This window comes from Amphiprion ocellaris, chromosome 16 (genome assembly GCF_022539595.1).
Source record: "Amphiprion ocellaris isolate individual 3 ecotype Okinawa chromosome 16, ASM2253959v1, whole genome shotgun sequence".
NCBI lineage: Eukaryota > Metazoa > Chordata > Actinopteri > Pomacentridae > Amphiprion > Amphiprion ocellaris.
Genome location: NC_072781.1, coordinates 13728218 through 13742887, shown reverse-complemented (window position 1 = coordinate 13742887; position 14670 = coordinate 13728218). Strand labels below are relative to the sequence as shown.

At 38.8% G+C, this 14670-nt stretch overlaps 1 protein-coding gene across 5 annotated transcripts in view; it reads right to left on the bottom strand.

Moving 5' to 3' along the window:
• LOC111562976 (collagen alpha-1(XIX) chain) overlaps positions 1-14670 on the bottom strand; it is a 103159-nt gene that overhangs the window by 27732 nt on the left and 60757 nt on the right. For 4 of the 5 annotated variants that reach the window (XM_035944234.2, XM_035944235.2, XM_035944236.2 and 1 more), the window contains 9 exons: positions 14061-14093; positions 10633-10671; positions 10462-10506; positions 8239-8274; positions 7640-7684; positions 6740-6793; positions 6203-6256; positions 4955-5035; positions 2937-2978 (listed from right to left, as the gene is read on the bottom strand). In XM_035944234.2, the coding sequence (XP_035800127.2) occupies positions 2937-2978; positions 4955-5035; positions 6203-6256; positions 6740-6793; positions 7640-7684; positions 8239-8274; positions 10462-10506; positions 10633-10671; positions 14061-14093 (429 nt within the window). The remainder of the gene's footprint in view (positions 1-2936; positions 2979-4954; positions 5036-6202; positions 6257-6739; positions 6794-7639; positions 7685-8238; positions 8275-10461; positions 10507-10632; positions 10672-14060; positions 14094-14670) is intronic. The other variant, XM_055018414.1, reaches the window with a different exon arrangement.

Genomic DNA, 14670 nt, shown 5'->3' with positions numbered 1-14670 from the left:
GCAGATTAGTCACCTGGGAAAAGTAAGTGCAGCTCTACTTCATCACACCTTCAGATACTTATTATTAGAATCAGTGGCTCCAGATTTGGTGCCAGCGATTAGAACCTCCTTGACAGGTGGAAACCGTCAGATTTAAACCTTTGGCATTGAGGTTCTGGTGTTTTCTTTGCTATTGAAGTGTTTGGTGCCATCATGGCAAGATATAAAGAGCTTTCGAAGGCTTTCAGAAAAAAGGTTGTGGATGTCAACGAGTCTGGCAAGTGATTTATAAAGATCTCCAAATCTTTTGACGTAAGTCAATCTGCTGTGAGAAAATCATCTCCAAGTGGGGTAGATTTCAAATAGCCCCAGGAAATTCAGTCCAAAAAGAAGCCTCCAAGAACTTTTGTCACAGGATCTGCACTTGACTGTTGCAAGTTTCAGTCTCAAAGTGTCTACAATCAGACAAAGATTGCCAAGGTTTGACCTGCATGGGAGGAAAAAGCTTTTGCACAGAATAAAACTACAGTTTGCCAAAAACCTTTTGCCTTTTGAGATAACGTGCTCCGGACAGACAGATCAAAGATGGAGCTGCTTGGGCACACTTACAGTAGATACGTTTGGTGCAGATTTAAAACAGCTTTTCAGGGGAAGAACCTCAGACCAACTGGAAAGCTTAGTGGTGGTTTAGAGCTGCTTTGCTGCTTGCAGTCCTTGATTCACCTGAATTCTGCATCATATCAGGGAGCGCTTCAAGATAATGTGAGGCCATCTGTCTAAAAATGTAAGCTGAACTGGAAATTGATCTTTCGGCAGGATAATGACCCAGAGAAGACGAGTGAATCTACTGAAGAGTTGATCAAAGTGAAGAAGTAGAGGGTTTTGAAATAACCTAGTCTAAATCAGATTTGTATCCTGTTGAAATGTTGAAGGGGGATTTGAAACAGGCAGTACATGCAAGAAAACCCTCATACATCCTGCAACTAAAGGAATTTTGCATGCACTAAAGTTAAAAACATTCAGTAAGGCCGTGTCGAGGATTGGCAGGCACTTCTGTAAAACACATACAAGAAGTCATTTCCATTGAAGACGCAATGGTAGCTTCAAAAGGCCAAGCCTGTATTTTGTTTTTCCACAAAACATCTATTCATGTTTAATTAATTTAGTTTGTTAAATAAATCACTGAAAAAGCCAATTTATGGTGTTGTTCAGGTATGCCATCTTTAGATGTAGTCACTGTTCCAAAGAAAATCAAATGTTTTCATATCCAACAAGAAAAGCACTCAGAGAGTGCAGTACTCTGCCAAGGCTGCTCAGTCGTTGTATCACTTCTGACGGATGAAATCTTTAATAAAAAATTACTTTGCGGTGCAAGGCATGTGCACAGGCATGTGTTATGCATGTGTACGTTATGCATGGATACCGAACGGTGTGACCTAAATATGTAGCGGGCGGTAGGAATTGATGGGACTCAGAAACACCCCCACAGTTTAATCAATTTTTCCTTGTATGATTTCCGATGAATAAGTCCTGGTAAGTCTGCAGAGGTCGATTATTAGTAGGATCACAATCATGTGATCGTCAGCAGGCAGCTGACATAGTGTTCACTTGTTGTCATAGTTACAGTGACACCGTGCTGCTATCTCGCAATAAAGAAATCTTTAACAAATCCGTGGATCCAGACAATAAGCCACATCACCGCCAAAATCTAACCACTTGGTCCTTGTGTCATTTCTGACCTTCCCTGAAAACTTCATTCAAATCTGTGAGTCCTTTTTAGAGTCATGCTTCTAACAAACGGACAGACAGACAAACAGACAAATGTATGCCGATCGTCACATAACTTTGCTGCGTTGGTTTGCAGAGTAAATATATCAAAAAAGCCAACAATTTCCTTCCTTACTATTTACCAATACATATAATATATGTATATCCAGACATAATATTAATATTCGCTAAGAATAATAATAGTGAATAAATGGTTTAAATAGATTCGATAAGATACCATTTGTTGCATGTTTCAGTAACTGGGTTTTCTGTATTTGAATGTGCTTTCTATATTCATGTGAGTCTTGTGTTTATAATTAATATTCCAGCAGAAACTTTACTGCTAACTAGTCCCACGTGGATCGTGTTATGAACATCATTTAACTTTTTAAAGATATTTATTCTATAATGCAAGTCAATGAGAGAAATTATCTGACTGCTGAAACCTTCTGAACATTAAAAAGCAAATGCAGCTACAGACTAAGTTTAAAATCAAACCGATTCTTTACACTTTAAAGCCGACATAAATAACATAAATGCCTCTGTGAGGCAATGCATCAATTTCATCTTGATGTTAACATTTACATGATCTGACCTGGTTCTCTCTACCATTATTAATTAAAGTCATGCTCTTAAAACTGTAGCAACGGCAGCTGCAGATTGATTCCAGCACTCAAATTTAATTCAGGAAATGCCAGTTGCTCGAGTCGGTTGAGTTTTTCTCATTTTGTCACTTTGTTATTGTACTGAGGTATTAGAGGCCTAATTTAAAAGTTACATTTGAATAGTTTAAATGGTTAGATAAAAGTAATTGATAAACAGTTCAGCTTTCGCCATTCAGGGTGGCAATACAAATGCTAAAATGACAATTCAATTGTGTTATTGTAGAGTAACAATATCCACTTTTATGTAATTGCTAGTGATGAACACCATCCTGTGTAAATCAGTTCAAATCAGCACATTTGGAATTTAATAGGTGAAGCAGATAATGGGGTGCTTGAGCTCATCTGACAGCGTCGTGTGATTAAAAAAAACCCACTGTGGAGCCACTGGCCTACATGAATATTGTTGCAGCAGAAAAAGGTAAAACAAACACAGTTTCTTCAAATATCACTGATCTGTCTGCAGAGATTAACATACAGTAGTGGGCAATACTGAAGGTAGTGTTGGTGAAGTTCCAAGCCTCCTACCTTCGGCCCGCGAGACCCTCGAGTCAGAGACAATCCATCGCCCTGCAAAACAACAGGAAGAAGACATCAGAACAGAGATTCGCTGCACCTTCATCAGCAATTCACTTTGAGAACTGAAGTGCAGCCCCAAAAGCAAAAAAAAAGAAAAAAGAAAAAGAAGCTTGAATTAAAACAAAAGCATTGAATCTGTATGAGCTACACGTCACAGCGCAAACAATATGAACACAGCGCTGCATTATGAGCTCATCTCCAATACTATTTATAACATTTTTATTAGTTTCTGTCTACAGAGGCGCAGTGATAATACTATACAGCACAGAAAAAAAAAAAAAAACATGATTGGAACTGAAGCTAGTGTAAGCATTATTTACTGTACCATCCAGATGAGACATTGATTTCTGTGGTCAGCATGTATTAGTGTTACAAGTCCCACATTGCACAATGTAAATTAGCTATGCAGAAGTTGGATTTGAACTAACACAGCAATTCTACAGTTTTAGGGAAGAAATGTACCCGTTTACTCTAACATAAAACAGGAAAGTTGGGGAAGTGCAGAACTTTTAGAGGCAAGTATGATCCTATGACTGCGCTGTCATAATTTATTTCTTCTTTTAATCAGTCATTCACTGGCTGTTTCCTGCTTACATGCATTAATTCTGTTGTTGTTTCAGACCTCACCTTCATCACCTGACCGCCCCTCCTCTCCACTTACCTGATTCTTTTCAGCTAATAGTCTATATGCTCCCAGCCTGCCACTACTCATTAGCAGGTTTTCTTTGTGCCTTAGTTTTCCAACAGTTTGTTTGCCTTGATTAATTTATTTTTCAAACCTAGCACATGTTTTAGATTCTGCCTCAGCCCCATTGCTTTGTTTGCCTGCCTTTTGTTTTGTTCGTTTTCAAGAAAAGCTCAATTTTTGCTTTTACTCCTTGGAGTCACGCTTTTGCGTGCTCATTTTAACCCCAGCAGTTTGCTGAAACAAAATCTGTACGTCGGTATACGAGAGCGGATGGTGACTGCTAATCTATGTAAAAAATAACGAAAATAAAGAAACAAAGAGCAAACCGCTCATTATTCATTTGACGGCAAAATCAATACAGTGATGTTAACTACTTGAGCAGGCTGACTCATTAAAGATGGTCAGACAATCTGCACTGAGTTCTGTTTATTGCTTTTTCCCCTTATCTTTGTCTTACGTAACAAAGACCATAAATGCTGAGAATGAGTTTTCTCGCAGTTCCACCACACAGACTGACATTTGTGAAAGACTGAAGGATGGCGGCTCTAAATGAAAGTCGTTTCTCTTTGTTTAGTTTTTGACCTATGTGACAATACAGGCGATCATTAGAATGCTGTAAACATCATCCCTTGACATGCGTATAGCCCCTGTTTCCAATCCTTTTCCAATTTTCACAGTGTTGGAGTATGTTAAAGAGGTTTAAATACTTGTGCCTGAACGCAATCTTTCCCTTATTACTCTGTTCACAGTACCTGCTCGCTTGATGAGTAGGTTCGCTGTCAAGCTTAATGTTCGGTTCAGTGTTTCCGCACACAAACAAACATGATTGTTTAAAGCCGTGGAGCACCGCTGGTGATTGAAGAGTGCAAGCACCGTCAACCAGGACTGGAGCGTTGGATGCACACACACTGCCTTTTTTGGTGAAGCTATAATGAACATTTCTATATGCAAAGCCATGTCCATAAAAGAGAGTGCTTCAACAGCTATAAGCTCCAAAGTGGGAGGATAGGTGATTACCCAGACTGAGGTTATCCATTGGTGGATTGCCTAATGACATCTCTATAATGTCAGTGCATCTCTGCAGTTGGCAGAGCTGGCTTCCTAAACTTGTCTGCTGCTGTTCTGTCTGTTTGCAAGTCACCTATACGACTCAAGATCAATTGAATTTTCCTTTGTTACTTTCCTGCTCTACTCTAACAGTTTTTGTGTCCTGTGACTTGAGGGCTGCAGTGAACAAGGCTGAATGAAAAGGACTGCTTAAACTTTACATGATACCTACCATGTATCCACCTCCGGGTTCTCCAGGCTCACCCTTAGGACCTGGAAGTCCCTGTGGCCCAATCAGTCCACCAGAGTCTCCCTAGAGACAGAAAGACAGACAGTGAAGTTTTTCTGCAGCAAAAGTGTCAAACTGGCTCTGTCATCTCAACAATGCAAAGGAGGCGCTGTATTACACACAAGGTGCAGATCCATATGGATCAGACATCCAGAATTTATTAAATATTAATGATACTGATAGTATCATTAATATTTAACTAATATTAATGATACCGATAGTATCATTAATATTTAACTAATTCCCAATACATCTATTCAAAATGTTTGGTTGTACTGCCACTCTCTATCTGTAGATGAGAGCAACGTCTGTTATAGAGCAGTATATGGTCACACGTCATGAGTAATAGCCTATAAACACTGTAAGGTAAACGGATATATATGTGTGTGTGTGTGTGTGTGTGTGTGTGTGTGTGTGTGTGTGTGTGTGTGTGTGTGTGTGTAAAACTGACATTAATAGATGCATTGCAGAAAGGTTTTCTGTTGGAGTTTGAGCAATTCTAAATTTCACACCAAGATTTAAATTTTTATTCCAAATGTATATCGATCACAAATATTAGTCATCATGTCTTGTCTTCTTGATTACTAATACTACTAATAATCGGTATAACTAACTAACTAAGTCGACCTTGCTCAGCTAACAGTTTCCTAGCCCTAGCCTCATATTTAATATTGTTTATTTTCCTATTTTTTTCACATTTTTACCCCATGAACTTACATCCACAACTGCTTTCTAAATCAGAGTTAACATCAGTATAGCAAATAAAGCAAGATTGCAAAACCAATACTGGAAGCTTAAGCACTTTATGTCAATGAGTAAAGGGGACTTAGGCACTTTCCCTTTATTTCTCTGTGGCTTCGTTGGGTGGGGAGATTTGAGTACAGCTTCATTTATTTTGAGGAGTAACAAACCCCATCAAATATGCATATCAGCTGCAGTCTTTGCTAATTTGCCACTTCCAGCACAGCGTTTGGAGCACTACTGCAAAGAAGAAAATTTGTGTACAAATAACAGTGTAGTCGGAGGCATCAAAGGCAAGAACACAAAAGTTGCAGTATGACTGAGGATGGCACGCGGGGCGAGTCATCCGAAAGGTGTCTTCACAAGTTGTCTAGCATGTTCAACCTGTGATAAAACATCATAGCTTCATATTTTTCTTTGAGGCAAGAACTTGATTTGAAGTTTACCTACCTTTTCTCCTTTCAGGCCATCTCTCCCAGGCACCCCTGGCTCCCCTGGCGAGCCCTGTAAATAGTGGTGAAAAGAGACACATCTATCACCAGGCCTTCATCTCCTCACACACATTTATCTCCTCCTCCTCACTGCTTCAGCGGGCTGCTGTGTTCCAACATAATTTCCCTTAGCCAGGATTTATGAAATGCCTCTTTTCCCTCCCTGCTTTTGAATAAAGACAGATGCTCATTACCGAAGCAGGTGTGGAGAACAGATTGGGCCTCTGCCTCCGTTCCTGGCATAAAGCGCTTAAGTTTGCCTCTTTCCACTAATTAATTCTTAAATTTGATTACTGATCGTCTGTGTAAAAATTCTGGACTTTTCTCCCTATACTTCCTCTCTGTCTCTGCCTGTTGAGGTTTATCCGTTTATCTCTCTCTTTCATTTTGGCAGCCTGAGCTAAGAGAGAGGAGGATATGGCAAGGTGACAGATAAGGCAATGACAGAAAGGAAGGCTTGACATGAAGTGCTGGTGTCTAGTGCCAGTGTACTTACTGCCTCGCCTGGGAGCCCTGGTAGTCCAGTGGGTCCAGACAGTCCTTGCTTCCCCTGGCAAAACACAAAGGAAAAAACAATAGTGTGCTATTTTCTCTCTTTGTTTGGTGACAGAAATGTCTGGGCTTTGAGTGTTATGGCCCAGCCAGCTACGCTGCGGACACAGACTTTCTAGAGCATTTCAAACAGCAGTGTTGTGAAAGTGATGCCCCTGCTGCCTTTTTAACAAACCACGGTCAGTTGCATGGTAATTACTGTATGCTGACACTGTCATCGTGACTGAGCAGCAGTAGGTTACATCACTTACATCACTGCTGTGCTGCTGTTATTCTACATGAGATGTTTATATGCATTCATCTTTTCTGGCTGATTATTGTCTTTGCATGTGTGGATAATTGAAATGATCCACATATTGCCATGGAAACTGAACCTATGTCGAATGAGAACTGGGAAAAGATTCTGCACCCCGGCTGCTATCTTTATCCACTCTGCATAATTATGAACATTTTATGATATTCTCATGAACATTCTTCAAAGGAATACATTTACAATACACATGTAAACTAAGCATTCACTCTTAAAAAGTGGAATATGTAATTATTTGTTTGCATTCATCTCCATATTACACTAACAAATACCATTTTCTCCAAGTACTAATGTTAATTATAAGACATTTCACAAAAGTAACAAAAGAAAAAACTGAATTTTAGTTGTATTGAGGACCTAAACTTGAATTGTCTTGGTTATTTTACCACATGGTCAAAGCTATAGTACTTTTACTCATATGTGTATATAGTCCTGGCATAATTTCAGCTTATTTTCAACATATTTTGAGATTTTATACATTTTTTGACCTACTATAAGTGGCACAGCAGACATGAGATAAATAAAAAGTCTCACCTCAGGGCCCTGATCTCCCTTCAGTCCTGGCAGCCCAATGTTTCCCTGTTACATCACCAAAAAGGATGAATAAGGAAGGAAAAAAGAGGCAAGGAAATAGAAAAGGAAAAAAAAACATCTCGAGATTTGTGTTCTGTTATACGCTACCGAGAGAAAGGGTATAGTATATGTTTGATGTCTTTCTGAATTCAATATACAGGAGAACTTTCATGCTCTCAAAGAAGGTTTCCAAAGGTTTGGAGAGGCATAAACAACAGAAAGGAATGAAGGTTCACTTCAGCAGCAACTGGAGATGAATTACTCGCTGGTGTGTCACTAGAAATTTTAGGTCCTCAGATGACAGCTATAAAACATGGCACTTTGCAGGGCCACTGCCTAGCTCAGGATGTACTATGTCAGAGAAATAATCTTTTCTACAATAAGAAAAAAAAAAAGACTTTGATCAACAATCTGTAAACTCCACACAGCTGTACCCTGCTGTGACGACTGTTCATAGACACACACAGCGCTGGTCAAAGGACTTTGAAGCCATATTGTGTTGGCGGTGGATATTTATGCAAAAAATGTTTAGTGCAATGGCTAAGCCTGCAATAAGTCACCTTGAGGCCTTGCGGTCCTTGAACCCCTCTCTCCCCCTGCAGAAAGTTGAAGAAACAGGAAAGCATTAGTTTTCTAGATTCACATCTAAAAACAGAAAAAAAGTTTAAAAAAAAAAAAAAAAAAAAAAAAAAGCCATTCCTCTTCCTGACAGTGGTAAGATTTAAACTATGTCCTCAAGGACCTTCAAGAAGTTAGCTTTTATATTATGTGAACATTAAGAACACAGAGTATTTCCTTTGCCAAGTTTGTTCCATTTGTCAGAGAATGTGGATATAATCAAAACAGTAACTATTTAAACACAAAAAAGCCCAAAACATCTCACTTATCATTGGCATAAATGGAATGTCTGATGCCCACCATAACGCAATAAATTTTTCCTCATTTGCAGATTTTACACAGATTTTAGACAGTTGCACGTGTTTTTTTTTTCTTCAGTCGGCTGTGCATTTCAGCACATTCAATTTGAAATAAAATAACAGATGCTACATTTAAGTCTCACCTTTAATCTGAGCATGTTTACATAAATATAAAAAGATATATGTGGGAGATGTAGCACTTTTAACACATAGTTCCCAAAGTTCAGAGCTTTGAAAGTACCTGGAAAGATACACATGAACTCAAGCAAAATCATCCTCATGTTTAATATTTTCTGACTTATGTAATGTTGTCTCTGCCTACAGTCTGATCGTCAGAAAGTGGAACTTGTTTTTCCTCAATCAGAGTGAGATTAGGGTAATTCATAGGCAGATTTTCCACCTCTTCACCCTGAAAAGCTCTTATGTGCTTTCACTGTATGTTTAGCATTGTTGTCCTGCTGAATAATGAAATGTCATCCCATACATTTTAATGCATGTAGCTGAATATGAGGCAACAGAAGGCCCCTGTTTATCACTCTGTTTCACAAGCACCACTTTTTGAAACACGATGTGATTCTCTGGGTCATGAGTGTTTCTGTGCCTCCACACTTTCCTCTTTCAATCATTGTAATTGAAAATATTTTTTTGTTTCATCAGTCCATTGAACTTTGCCCTAACTCTGGTTTCTTTTGGTATGTTTTTTTTGTGAACTGTAACCTAGCCAGTTCCGTTTTTAAGCCTGACCAGGGTTTTCACCTGGTGGTGAATGCTCTGAGGTCGTGCTCCCGAACTCTTCTCTTGATCGCTGCCAAGGAAAGATGAACTCCTACATCCAGGTAAACATTCTTAACTTGCTTTGCACTCTCGAGGGTGTTTTTCCACACCATAACATTTATTATCAAGTCATCAACACACTTGTGCTTCTCAGTCTATCAGTCTGTTTGCCATTTTCTTGTTTTCTTGTGTGAATCTCCTATTCTTTTTTGTTTTCAGAATGCACCCAACTATTGATTTTGGAAAGCAAACTACCTTTGATATATCTTTGATAGGTTTTTGCTTTTTATTGAGGCTCATTATTATCTCCTTCACTTGCACAGTCACATCTTTACTCTTCATATTGACAGATAACTCCACCTCAATCTCAACGGCAGCTCTCGACTCTCAATTAACTCATATGAGCCATATGTGAGATCTTTTCTGCGTGAACAAATGTTGATATACACACATCAGCCCATGTAACATTTAGCTGCAGATTGTCCAATGGCTTTTGAACCTTTTCAGACTGAGTATAACGTGTTAAAAGGACTCACACACAGTTCTTTTAGTGCAGACATATGCCTACATCAATCAGCGCCGAGATTTGGCACTTTAATTTTGTTTATTTCAGAATGAATGCACTTATATTCGAAGCCAAAAGAATAAAAAAAAAGTGTCACTCTCCAAATACTTCTGATCTGGACTGTGTCTCTGCTTGTAATTTGCTTTTTTTTCTTTTTCATTTAGTGGACTGTCTTTTGATGTTTGGTCAATAGCTGCATCAGTGGCCTTTGTCATCTGCTTGCCTGACGTAGATGCATCTGTTGTTCTGGGGCCCAAACAATAATTGTATGCCAATTTATTCTGTGCCTCACCTTGTGCTTCTCTACAAAGCACAAGGATGAAATCAGACTCACCATTTGAACAGCAGGTGATGTTCAATTGTTCTCTCGAAATCAAATGTCAATGCTGCTTTTGTTGATGTTATATAACAAATGGGGCGGATGTTTTTTTTTACACCGTGGTGTTGGATGCAATGTTTGAAAACTAATACTGACTTTTTTATGCTTAAATAATCTTCAGTAAGAAAGAAAGAAGAGAGAAACTCACCTCATCTCCCTTTTCCCCCTTTTGGCTTCTTTCTCTTATTTCATCCTTAAACAGAAGACAAAATAGAAAACTTCAAAAACTAACTGTGGTGTACTTTTTGTACAAGAAACAAAATACAGTAGGGCATCGTGCATAAACATTTCACATTTTATGATATTAACAGCTGCTTACAGATCCAGAGAGCTGTCTTAATCCATGAGCTGTCATCACCTAGAAATAATGAAAGAGACACAGTGTTCTCTATAATAGTCTAGACTGATCTGGCAAATACTGTGACTAAAGACATTTTTTTTTTTAAAAGATTGCTTATAAAGAGAATATAGGGGCACCGGCTTCTTCCTGATTCACTAATATATGTGCATAACCTGACTCTTTCCCTACAAACCTCAACCTTGGCTTGATAAGAAAAGATTAAATCTGTATTTAGATGGAACATTTTCATTTTTGCCTTTATATCTCCAATAAATGGTGATAGAGCAGGTGGGCAGAGGCCTCTGCCACAAAATTACATGAAATGGAAAAGGGAGGAGGTCAAGACTACCTGATGCACCCAAATTAATATGTTTCAAGTGTTTCTGTGGTCCTACTGCTCCTCGAGCCATTCTTTGCACAAGTTACACATCGAATCACACATTGTGACAAGGACCTCATTTAGATCTGCCATTAACATACAGCACACTGAATTAGAAATTTGTGTGTTAGCGCTTGATCAAATAAAAACAAAGGTATAAATAGACCCGCAACACACAAAGGATGAACTAGAAATTCACTGGCTGCTAAACTACTGGCCTTTCTTGACACAACAATGTACGCGAATGAAGAAACTTGCATCCAGCTTTCCTGTTGTCTAAAAGTTTTTTCCTAACATTTAAAAAAAATAAAATTGTTGTTCCTAAAATACAGCATGGCCACAATTATCTTTCAAAGCACGCACACACCGGGGAGAGGTGGAGCGGCGCAGTCACCAATGATACGAGCGATTGTTGCAGTTAGATTGCTCACAGTCGCATTTCAGAGCTGACACCGGTGACATATATTAATAACAGGTTGCACCGGCACATCGAGATACAATCTGGATACGAGATGAACAATGAAATGTGGGAGTAAACTGGACAAACGTTTTGAAAGTAGGACTAATGCTTTAAGACCAAGTGCATCTATCTACAATCATCCCAACTCATTACATCTAAATGACCTCAGGCTCTTTCTGCTGTGTTAATTCTGTATTTCACCCATGTATGCAGTTCAGTCTTGCAGAGTCGGACGAAATGAGATGCAAAAGAAAACAGAAGCAATCTCAGGAACTGAAAGCCATTTCTATATATTTTGCTGCCCCCATGGCACTTACATTTTGTATGGATGTGCCTCCTATTGACATAATTGCCATTTACTTTGCTTGATTATTTCTCATTTAAAGGATTTTCATGTTTTTGCTTTGTCTACCTGTGCAGGTGTCCTGTTCCCTGATAAATGTGTACCTGTGAGCCCTTTGAGAGCCTGTGTGACTGTGTAATTAAGGTATATATAAACTAGACATTAAGGGCTCTCCCTTCCTTCACAAACAATGATCAAATCAAGTTCAGATGAGGTACTGAATCCTCTCTCGTCCCAGCGGTGTGTCTGCATAATCAGTCAACCTTCAACGTGCAGCTACTCAACAGAACGGCTGCTTGTCAGGTTTTTCCTTCTTTTCCTCGGATGCCTGACCGAATTTCTGCCAGAATTTCTCTCAAGAGCTACGAAATATTGCATATAGTCATTTTCGCAACATAACTTGGTATAACAGATTCAGTTTAATAGATTATAAAACGCTACTGTAAAGCGATAGCGCACTAAAAACAGGACAGTCTGAGAGCTAAAAAGACTGTTTTGCCACTTTAAGGGCTTTGGGAGAAGTGATGGCAGTGCATGCCTGTAAGCTCACTGCTCCTCCCTGTCACTAATAAACACAGGCACAAGAAGGTTTATGAAGGGAGGGTAATGATCTGAACCCTGGCTTCTGCTGTGTAAGGGAAATCAATGCTTAACTGCCAAAATTATCTGCAATGGGAAAGCAGAGAGCACAGACAGAGACTGGTACTAAATATTCAAACAGCCTCATTTATCAAATGACTAATGTTTTCCCCTCCACTGTGTGCTATAGTATACGTCGCCTATACTCGGGTGGTCCACACCTCGCTACACAACAATGAACACGACTGAGTATTTCAGTTTTGATAGAAAGTTTCTTTATCTTCTCCCTCAAGCAGAAATGAAATTTCAGAAAAAAAAACACTATTCAAATATAATTGCAACGCAAGACCTTAGTGTTGTGAACAGCCATTAAAACCGCCTACATTGATATCTATTCTTATTAAATGACTAGACTTTTTGTTGGTTCGACAGAAACCAGTGAAACCAGTTGAGAGTGAGAGATATTTGTTCACTCTATAATTAAGTTGTCTAATTTCCATATGAATTACTTGCTAACAAGCAATGAAAATGAGAATGAGAATGAAAGCCGTGGAACTTTGTTTCCAAGCTCGTGTCTAAAGCCTTCAGAGGTTCAATAGGCTGCAGATTTTTAGAACAAAACCCATTAGGACAGAGTCATCTAAATGTCAAAGCCTTCACTTTGAGGCACAAAGGCGCCAACGCCATGTTTTCACTTGACACTTTTTATGCTTCAATTTCTATTTATTAATTATTTTTTTCAAAGAAGGTACACATAGTTACGGCGTGTCTTTGGAGTCATTACTGCCGCCTCACAGATCTTCCAGTGATTTGTCACAGTGTATTTTTGACTTTAAAACGTCGAAGCAATGAGTTCTATCATCCCAGCACCACCCACTCTGTGTCACCTTCAGCATACATTAGACATCCAGTATGACGTCAGTGCTTCTCTGTTTTGATCTGCTACTTAACCACATTTGGCATTAGTGTCTTCCACCAAAAATCGTTTATCTATAATTTACAATTACCAACATTATAAATAGGTCGTGTGCTGCATGACCCCCATTAATAGACGCCATTAAGACTTTTTTTTTTGCTCCAAGTGAAAGATTACAACATCAGTGGGTGATGGCTAAATATGCAAGAAGCTATTTTGTGCATATGTACATTGCAAAAAAAAAAAAAAACATTCACTGAGAGCCTGTCGCAGTGTATCAGTGATTTCATTACCTGAGGAAAAAAAGGAGGCTCTTCCCAGAGAAATCTAACATGACTAATTTCTTCTGCCTCTAAATAGGCTGCCCATGTTTGATGCCCTTTTTCCAACACTGATCTACTGTTCATATAGAAAAAAAAACTGTATATCTAAAGTTAGAGCAAATCTGCAGGCCTGCCAAAGAATGGAAATTGGTTACACAATGACATGCCACTATGTTGGAGATGTGAAAGCAAAGTTCACCACTGCACTGCTGCTCCACAAATAGTAGGGTATGGACAGCTTAATGATGCACTAAAATGTGATATTTTCTAAACTTTGTCACAAAAATGTGCAAATATAACAGTTTTTTCTTTTAAACATGATAAAATAAAAACATATTATGGCATTTCTTACTAATGACAATGAACAAAAGTCTGTAACAGAGGATTTATCACTGTTGTGTACTTACAGGACCAGGAGGACCAGGAGGACCAACATCACCCTGGAAACACAGCACAGACATAATATCTGTCACTACCTATAGTATAAGCAACTGTTAGACAGAGAGAATAACAGGCAGTGACAAAGGGGATACAAAAGGAGGGAAAAAAAGAAACATACAACATTAAACACTACTTGAGAATCCACTTCTGAAAGCAGGGTGCCACAGGTGACCTCGAACAGCTACTTCAATAAGCATTGGAGCAACAGCAGAGAATGCGCTAACATGACCAGATTTCCAAGAAAAACTTTAACTCAAGTGATGTGAAAATAAAAAACAAAACAAAACAATATTGAGTATTTCTTCTTAATGCGCAGAGTGGAATGCTGCATTTCATGTGAAGCATGTAGAAGGTTGTACAGTATACATTCCTAGCATGCACAGCCCTTTGTAACGGGCTTACTGGGTGCTCCAGGGAACCTCGGACGGTACTTATCTGTGAGACATTGCATGATGGGAGCCTCCATTCTTCTATTCATAATTTACAAGCTATAGCTTTTGTGCTTTCAATAAAACACAAAAACATCACAAATTAGATAGAGGACTATAAACAACTCAAAAGCACTCAGAGATTGCA